Consider the following 9774-nt stretch of genomic DNA (forward strand, 5'->3'; position numbering starts at 1 on the left):
CTCTCATGGCACATAAATTGCCTGGAGATGAGGGCTGTGTTACTAGCATTGAAACACTTTCTCCCGCGCCTCAAGGGCTGTCATGTCCTAGTGCGAACAGACAGCACCACGGTGGTGTCCTATATCAATCATCAGTGTGGTCTGCGTTCATGCCCCCTGTTCAGGTTGGCGTGGCAGATTCTGCTCTGGGCAGAGACCAGGTTTCTCTCGCTAAGAGCGTTTTTTATCTCAGGGCGTGTAAATCGGGAAGCAGACTTCCTGCCGAGGCAGGTGCTGAGGCCCTTTGTTGATGATGTGGACGGTTGCTTCATTGTCGCAGTACACTAGAATTCGTTTCCTGGACCACTGATCGCCCCAGAGGATGCACGCCACGACTATGGGATATAGTTCTAATAAAGTGGTAGAGAGAGCGTTGGGGGGAAGGGCGGACAACTCTTTTGGCTAGGGGCTGGCAAACCACTGAAAGAGACCTCCGAAGCCTCTTGAGGGGGCGGCGTCGGTATAGAATTTGAGCGCGACGGAAGTCTCGATTGTATCGTTGTAAAGAAGGAGATTCTGTTCCATCCTGCACATAGCAGGGCCCAGAAATGCAAGTTGGACTTGCAGCCAGCGTCCAAGGTTATAGAATCGTGCAAATGCTCGGCCGTTTTTGAAATGTCTAGGATTCTAGAAATGAATGAGCGACCTTGTGGAATGATCCGCATTGCGAAATTTAAATGTCCTAGCAGAGAGAGCAGCTCTCTTTTGGAAATGGAGTCACGTTCCACTGTGTCTGTCATAATTTCCCTGATGCGGACGAGTTTATCGAGGGGCAGCGAAGCTTGCATGAGATTGCTATCAAGATTAATTCCGAGGAATTCTAATGAATTTGAGGGACCCACGTTTTTTTCGTCTGAGAGGGGGATGCCCAATTTCTTAAAGGTTTCTTTCAGGATGTTGATGCTTCGCTCAGGGAGAGAATTGGGGTAGTCGATGACAAAAAAGTCATGTAAAAGGTGGAGGACGAATGGCAGCCTGCAGTTATTTAGTAGAATCCAGCAGAGCGCTTCCGATAAGGTATTGAAGATGCGTCGGCTGCTGCGGCAGCCGAAAGTGAGTCTGACCGCGAAGTACTGTTTGTCGCGCCATTGCACTCCGAACAGGTGCCACCGAGACAGATGGAGCGGCATCATTTTGAAGGCATCTACGATGTCGGCTTTGCCCAGCCAAGCCCCGTTTCCGGCTGTCTTGATGAGCTGAATGGCGTTGTCGACCGAGGTGTAGAACAGGGAAAAATGGGGGAGAGGAATCAGGCTGTTAATGCTTGGGACGTGAGCGATGTTATGGGGAGCTGAAGAGTCTATGATTAGACGTTTTTTGCCGGAATACTTACGTGTTATCCTATAGATTGGGAAGGGGGGAATGTCGAAGAGGCCGATCATGTACCCTTTATCTACCTCTCTAGCCAGGAGAAGATCGACCACTTCGGGTTCTTTGAGAACGGACTGGAGGTTGTTGCAGATGTAGGAATTAAGGGGACGCGAAGTTAGACTGGCTGAAAAGCCTTGAGTGAGTCCGGTGATCAGATAATGGACGAAACTGCGGTCAGGATGCTTTATGAGTGCTTTGTCCAGTTCGGGGATATTGACCGGCGTTGGTATTACTTTCTCTTTCTGGAGAGAGCGTGCGTTCGCCGGGGCCAGACAGACTTTGGATGCCCGTCTCTGCAGTAGCTGCATGCGTGAATAATTTGTATTGTATGAATAAATATTTGTATTTAGCTCCTAAACTTTGCAACAGCTTTCTGGACATTGTTCAGGGTTCAGACACACTGTCCCAGTTTAAATGTAGGTTACTGACATATCCCTTTATCCAGGCATACACATAGCACATCCTATAACCTTGGGCTCCAGTACATCTGATCAAATGCACATTATCATCTAGTGTTTGCTAATGTTATGAACAGCAGCTACACTAATTTCTCTCCACTTGCTTCACAGATTTATATGAGTGTAAAGATTTGTATTTATGCCTCATGGTGTTTATTCCTAATATCACTTCAGGGAGCCTTTCCTTGCCATCAACACCTCTAGCTTGCTCATTTAGAATTTTAAATCTGCTTAATTTCGTTCTATAAAGCTGATTCCTGACAATGTCCAGTGTTAAAAGTGCTACACAATTAAAATTTAATTGATGTGAAATGAATAATTAACATTAGAGAAACTCAAGACTAGGAGGGTGGGAACTTTCAATAGGTGTGCATTCAAAGACAAGTACAGTCACGATTAGCTCTGTTTTATCTACATATTCTTAGGCTAATCTTCAGCGTGCACACATTTCTGAACAAATATATAGATTAGTAAATATTTACATTTTCCTATTTCTAACATTTATCTAACACTTTGCCCCTCAGGTACACCACACCATGCTAAACTTAACAATTAGAACGAATAAATATTATAAATCACAGGACTAGAGAAGCATGTGACCAGGAGGGTGGGAACCTGACACGAGGCTTATTTAAAAGAGGAAAGATGAACCTGTGGGATGTAGAACAGGTGCACAGTTCAAGCTCAGAGACTAATTTCATACTGTAGTGTGTAACGCTCAAGGTAAGTTCTTCTGCCATGCATTTGCATTGTTTATGACAGAATGTGTTTTTAGATTTTCTTATATAAAACAATATAAAGCTAGGTATGAGCAACATTAGCAAAGCTTTCACAGTTTTCCATCTGATGGAGCTGCTGAAATTAATTTCAGAATCATGAAGATGCTGCTTGTGACTCTGGCTCTTGCCCTTCTGCTGACCAGTGGTGAGTGACCTGAGCTTCAAGTTCATTTAAAGTCAAGGCCTATTGTCTTGACTCTGAAAATGGTTCAAACTAAAACTTCAACGGATCTTGAAATTAGGAAAGAATGTTAGTTTAAAAGTCTAGAAAAAATCTACTAAATTTTTCAGTAAAATAAACATTGTATCTCTAAAACCTTTATCGTGTCTGGTCTCCACAGGTTCTGCCCTTAAATGTCACAAGTGTACTCCTGATGGAAAATGTTCTATTGTAACCTGTACCAGTGGTCAAGACACCTGTGTTGCCACAAGGGTGTTTACCCCCAGTGGTACGTCTAATGTTACATTGAAAGATTTTATTGTTTTCTTTTTTTGCCAGACCTGTTAACGTTCAACATACCATCAGGTTCTCTGTAATAGGTGTGTGTGTGTGTGTGTGTGTGTGTGTGTGTGTGTGTGTGTGTGTGTGTGTGTGTGTGTGTGTGTGTGTGTGTGTGTGTCTGTGAAACTATTTAAAAATAAAAGTCTCCCAGCTTTTTCAAATGTTTTAATTACAATAATGATTTTTGAACTGGTTTGCTATAGAATGTCTACTTATATCTTTCTTCTCTTACCTCCCTCAGGTTCATTTGTTGGAAAGAGATGCTTAACACGGGCTCAGTGTTTGCAGTTGCAGAAAACTAACAAATTTCCTGTTGCATGCTGTGGGACGGACCTTTGCAATAAAGTTGTTCCCTGAAAATCTCTTAGGAAGTATCATGATTAATGATCTACATGAATGCAGTTTTCCTGTTCATTTTGTATCCCGCAGCTTTACCTGTACATGGGATTAGTCAAAATGTTCAGCGTATAAGTGTGAAAGTGATGTGCCGTGGAAATAAAATTATTTTGCCAAAAACACAACTCTGTGCAATTGAGAAAATGAAGATTTTACAAGTGTGTTAATACACTCACTGTCCACTTCAATAGGAACAGCTGTACACCTAAACATTCATGAAGATATCTAATCAGCCAATCATATGGCAGCAGCACAATACACAAAAAACTATGCCTAAAGTTCCACAAGTCCAACTGCAAGGCTTTAAGTATAGGACAGGAAGCGCTATATAAACTTATCACTACAGATATTTCAGTGTTTGTTAGATCCCATTCCAGAGAATCTACCGAAAGAAGAGTTACATACAGCTGGAGAACTTCTGGCTCAATATTATTACCTCCTTTGTTAACTTTAGGTCACATCCTTAAACCCCTCATGTCGGCGGTTATTAAGCCTCTTATTAAGAAACCTAAACTAGATCCTAATGAACTATCAAATTACAGACCCATTTCTAACCAGCTGTTTAAGTACAACATATTAGGAACAGTTGTGTCTGTTCAGTTATGCTCCTTCTTACAGGAGAACAATATCTTTGAAGAATTCCAGTCAGGTTTCAGGACCCATCATAGCACAGAAACAATGTCAAAATGACTTGTTCTTAGCCTTGGGACCAAGAGTGCACCTGAAAATAAGTTCTACTTTATCTTAGTGATGCATTCAACACTATAGCTCATGACATTCTACCAGACCGCTCATAAAATTATACACCTTTTCAAGAACAGGCATTAAGATGATTTAGGTCCTGCCTGTCTGATCGATGCCGTTTTGTAGATTTAACTGTAGAACTATCCAACTTTCACAATTCAACTTGCATTTAGAGGGATGTGCTGTTGTCATTGGCTCAACACTGAAAGACCTGGGTCTTATATTAGATAGCAACTCGTCCTTTAAATATTCCTTTATCCGTATTACAAAGACAGCCCTCTTCCACCTTAGAAATATTTCTAAGCTTTGAAACATCCTATCTGTTTCTGATGCTGAGAAGATAGTTCATGCATTTATGAGCCCCAGACTGGTATATTCTAATACATTACTAGGTGCTTGTTATGGATCTTCAGTTAGCAGGCTACAGTTAGTGCAAAATGCAGCTGCCAGAGTTCTTACCAGGTCGAGAAAAAATAAACATATATCACCAATTTTATCATTCCTGCATTGCCTACCTGTTAAGTTTAGAATGGATGACAAACTATTCCAATTTAATTACAATGCTCTAATCGGTTTATCTCCCATATACCTAACCAGTCACACTCTTTGAGTTCACAAAACTCTGGACTTCTGGTAGTTCCCAGAATATCTAAGTCTACTTGAGGCAGTGGAGCATATTTGTATTTAGCTCCTAAACTTTGCAACAGCTTTCTGGACATTGTTCGGGGTTCAGACACACTGTCCCAGTTTAAATGTAGGTTACTGACATATCCCTTTATCCAGGCATACACATAGCACATCCTATAAGCTTGGGCTCCAGTACATCTGATCAAATGCACATTATCATCTAGTGCTTGCTAATGTTATGAACAGCAGCTACGCTAATTTCTCTCCACTTGCTTCACAGATTTATAGGAGTGTAAAGATTTGTATTTATGCCTCATGGTGTTTATTCCTAATATCAATTCAGGGAGCCTTTCCTCACCATCAACACCTTTAGATTTCTCATTTAGAATTTTAAATATGCTTAATTTCTTTCTATAAAGCTGATTCCTGACAATGTCCAGTGTTAAAAGTGCTACACAATTAAAATTTAATTGATGTGAAATGAATAATTAACATTAGAGAAACTCGTGACTACACTGAAAAAACAAACTTGTAAAATTTACTAAAAAAATCCTCGTAACAATTTGCACGAACTTTTTTTTAAGTAAAATCTACTGCCTAATTTCAAGTATAAATTATCTAGCAAAATCGATTAAAATCTACTTAGTAATCCAAGAAATGTTTGTTAAAAAAAAAAACGTAAATGTTACTTAATTATTTTTTTTTAGAAGTTCGATTTGTTTGAATTATTTAGGTAAATTCTATTAGATTTTTTTCAAAGTGTGTAGCATTGCTGTACTAGAAATATTAAATAAATCTTATTTACTTTTTTAGGGTAGATTGCATTTACTGTTTTTTTATTTTCTTTTGTAGTATTAATTAAGTAAACATTAATAATAATGATATTACCAAATAAATGTAATCACTTTGTCTATGCTTTCAACACAAATCGCAGTGGTTAAATACAATTCAATTTTTTATTTTTCCCCAATGGTATCAAAATATATAGCATAAAACAGATGTTAAAGATGTTTATTAAATATGTAAAAATGCTCTAATTCAAAGTAAATGAAAACTGGCAAAAAATTATAACTTTAACAAAACAAATTCCCACCACTATTTGCCTTGAATAAAGTAAATTCAAAACACAGTATAAACACCTTGATGCTTCTAAAGTCTGGTCTCTCTTCGTGTTAAAAGTTTGTGAAATAAAAAAAAAAAAAGACAGTAAGACCAGGTGGTTATAAGGCATAAAACTGAAAACGCTACTAAATGTCTATTTAGTACAAATGGCAAAAGAACAAATTATGTACCAAAGTGTGGGAAACAATTTCAAAACAACAGAACAACCCAAAATAATTATTTATGAAAAGGGTTCACCAGAACATGCATGATGGAACACTGAGTTGGGGTGTTGTAATGGCATCCAATAATGTGCAGGACTTGCCATCACAAACAAAGTCAGCAGCTTGGACTTTAAAGTTTGAACTTTAGAGGACAACTTAATCCCATCCAGTTCAAGAAAAAGTTTTTGAAACACCTCAAAAGTATAGCGCAGGGCTTTGGGGTATGCAAGATTGAGGGCATAAATCAACCCCATAAGTAGTGCACAAGCTTTAGCCACGTTGTGACATCCTGTTAGGATCTCCCGGCCTTCAAGAATAATAGATACATCCACTGAATCCTCTACACCAGCTCCATAGACCACCAGAATCTTAAGGATGTGTTGCATGGTGTCACTGCGACTGTCCTCCTGCATATAATTAACAAGAATTTGGCATTAGATTAAGAATTTATCTGCCTCTTATTTCAGGCTTAACTTTATGGTAACAATTTAAAAAAAAAAAAAAATTACCAGGCATTCTTCAAAAAGTTCCTCTTCTTTTTCGCCAAGGTACAGTATGAGGCTCCGAATAATAGCTTCACGTCTCACCTCAATGCTTTGGTTCTGTGAAGAGAACAATGTTGTCAACGCATACTGAACTGTGCAAAAGTCTTAGGCATGCTAGTATTTTTACCCCCCAAAAGAGGTTTTAAGCCAGTTAAGTTCTTCTGAATTTAGTTTGTCTCAGTTTTCATGTAATAATAGACAGATTTGATGATGATGAGATCAGGTGTGTAGCACCGGCTGTTGTCAGACTCCTTGTGCATACAAAAATCTAACTGGATTATTACAAATAATGACAAAATGAATGTTTAAAAATGTAAACTGAAAATTCTTACTGGTGCAATACAGCAAAGCAAAAACTTAACTGGCTTAAAACCTCTTTGGGGGGGGGGGGGGATACTAGCACGCCTAAGACTTTTGCACAGTACTGTATATCTAAGACCTAAGCAGTGTTGTTCAGCATGCAGACTTGTCATTTTTATACTGCAATAATTATACTGCAATGTCAATCACATAATGAAACTGAAGATGAATATTTTCTGCTCTAACATTAGCCTTTCTGTTTTACTTTATCACTTTTAGGTTCATCCCAGGGTTTTTGGAGTCACCTTGTTCTATGTATTCAGGCCATATTTTTGAAAGTTGATGAAAAAGCAATGTATTGTCTACCAGCTAAGACCAACTAATTACTTATGGGGGCATTCGTGGCCTAATGGTTAGAGAGTCTGACTTGTAACCCGAAGGTTGTGGGTTCGAGTCTCGGGCCGGCCACAAACATAAATGGCTGCCCACTGCTCCGGGTGTGTGTTTTTTGTGTGTGTGCACTTTGGATGGGTTAAATGCAGAGAACAAATTCTGAGTATGGGTCACCATACTTAGCTGTATGTCACTTCACTGTTTATAATTTGAATACCCAGTGATATTCAGAAGGGGACAGTCACTACTCGAAGGATGTGTAAGTCAGAACATCCAGAACATTGTCCGCAGGGCTTGACATCAACACCCGTCAACAAATGCCAGTAGATCTCAGTGGTGGCGGGTAAGACAGCTACTCCTTCTAGCCACTTTGAGGGGTTGAATATAAATTTGTCATTGTAGTTTTCTTAAAAGCCATGTGAAATAAACAATGCGTGGTACGACGCTACGAAACTCCCATAAACACTCCTTGCATATAAAGAGCTCAGGGTGTACACCGTATAGTATGTAACATCTTAATACAAAGTGTAAACAGTACAAAGTACTATATTAATAAAACTGAATAAGTGGACTAATGAGAGTGAGGATTGATGCTGCATGTGTGCACAGTGTGTGAGAGACAGTACACCTATCATCCTGAATAAAGTGAACAATTTAAAAAAAACATACCTCACTCAGTTTGTCCAAGTGTGGCCTCAGCTTTGTCCCTGCAATGCCTCCCTTAAGCTTCATGAGGGCAATAAGTTTTGGTGTGTAGAGGTCAAGTTTATACATGAAGCTCTGCTCCAGAGAAGTTGTAGTTATTCTTCTAAATTCCTCTTTCACCTGAAAAGATATGAATAATCAAGTTATTGTTACTGCCGCAACATTTAAGGGGTAACATTTCAGGGGTTAGATTTACATACCTCAGCTTCACAAAATAAGGCAGGCCATCTCTTTTTAAAATCCTCAACAGCAGGACAACCACTCACAACCTCAATCCTTCGATAGGAGAATGTTTTGGCCATTTTTTCTTTTATCACATTATAGAGGAGCTCCTGCCTCTCTACTTCAAGGCTGTCTTCGGTTTCTCCACTTGGATGCGGCGGGAGGTAATTCACCTCCGCTTTCCTTGGTCTTTTGCAGTTTTTGGCAGGATATTTCTCACCAGGTAATTTACTTCTTAAGGAGTTGATGTTAACTTCAGGACAAGGTATTTCACGCTTTCTCAATTTGGAACGGTAATTGGCCATTTTATACTTAAGACGATGCTGCCACCCGTACATACCTGAAAATGAAGTGCCAGGCTCCTTCAGGCACGGATGCTTGTTAAACAGAGCTTCTACAACGGCGAGGATTTGAAGCCCGGTGGGATAGGCAGTGTAGCTAAATATTTGTTCTGCAAGCTTCTCAAGCACATTAGAGTTGATGCTTGTATTGTGAAGGTGTGTACCATTACTTTTAAAATCATCATTTGCCTTTTGAAGGATTGTTTCAACATCATATGAAAAGATGGGTATCACAAAATTAGTTGGCCAAACTTCTGATCGACACTCTGGGGATGGTTGTAAAATAGTGGTGTCAGATGAACTAATAGAAGAATTTTCATCCTGGAAAGAATTGTTCAGCGAGAGTGGAGGGGAGTTATCTGCAGCTTCATTGATAGGAGTCAATGTCAGAATGACAGAAGGTTCTATTTTGACTAGCTTTATTGTGTCTTTGTCCTTAACCAAATCTGTTGATGTCAGAGTGAAGAATTGGTTTTCAAAATCTTTGTCCATATACATAACACTAAAACTCCCTTGGAGTTGAAAATGATCCTTTGCAGCTGCCAAAAGTTCATCTACTGTACTAGGTATTCCATCTGGTAGGGTTAACTTGTGAACTGCAGTCTCATCAATGATAACACGTAGTTGAGTGCAGGCAGACATCATAGTGTTTGGCCAGCAGAACTGCAAGAGAAGTGAACAAAAAATACATAAAAAGTAGGTTTTTGAACAAATCCACAAATATTAAAGGTGTATGTAGATTATAACATGCTTAAATTTTAATAGGGCTGCAAGATATATCTAAATGAACAAAGTATTGCAATGATTTGAAATGACTATGGTTTTAAATCCTTAAAAATTTTAGGCAGAAAGATAACAGACTGACAAGTCCGAGAGATGCTTGCTTTTTCTAGAAGGAATGTGCATGTATATGTAAGTTATTTATATGTATGTAAACATATGTATATGTAAATTTTTAACAAATTTTAATCATTTTCTCATTGCATATTGTATTATTTAGCAAGTTCACATTTTCATTCCATGTCAT

The 9774-nt window shown here is 38.9% G+C and overlaps 2 protein-coding genes and 1 pseudogene across 2 annotated transcripts; 1 reads left to right on the plus strand and 2 right to left on the minus strand.

Annotated features, from left to right (window-relative positions):
- Positions 1 to 228: 228 nt before the first annotated feature.
- LOC113651443 lies at positions 229 to 1718 on the minus strand (annotated as a pseudogene).
- A 794-nt stretch (positions 1719 to 2512) lies between these two features.
- On the plus strand, positions 2513 to 3545 carry LOC113662019 (secreted Ly-6/uPAR domain-containing protein 2-like). Its single transcript, XM_047821563.1, has 4 exons — positions 2513 to 2591; positions 2740 to 2792; positions 2989 to 3096; positions 3391 to 3545. The coding sequence occupies exons 2-4, from the start codon at positions 2744 to 2746 to the stop codon at positions 3504 to 3506; spliced, it is 273 nt and encodes a 90-aa protein (XP_047677519.1). The 5' UTR covers positions 2513 to 2591; positions 2740 to 2743; the 3' UTR covers positions 3507 to 3545.
- A 2080-nt stretch (positions 3546 to 5625) lies between these two features.
- Positions 5626 to 9527, minus strand: LOC113651411. The gene is made up of 4 exons (XM_027160164.2): positions 8385 to 9527; positions 8149 to 8304; positions 6751 to 6843; positions 5626 to 6648 (listed from the first exon to the last, which is right to left on the minus strand). Exons 1-4 carry the CDS (start codon positions 9390 to 9392, stop codon positions 6259 to 6261), a joined length of 1647 nt encoding a protein of 548 aa, XP_027015965.2. The 5' UTR covers positions 9393 to 9527; the 3' UTR covers positions 5626 to 6258.
- Positions 9528 to 9774: the final 247 nt, after the last annotated feature.

Source organism: Tachysurus fulvidraco, chromosome 12 (assembly GCF_022655615.1).
Source record: "Tachysurus fulvidraco isolate hzauxx_2018 chromosome 12, HZAU_PFXX_2.0, whole genome shotgun sequence".
Classification (NCBI taxonomy): Eukaryota; Metazoa; Chordata; class Actinopteri; order Siluriformes; family Bagridae; genus Tachysurus; species Tachysurus fulvidraco.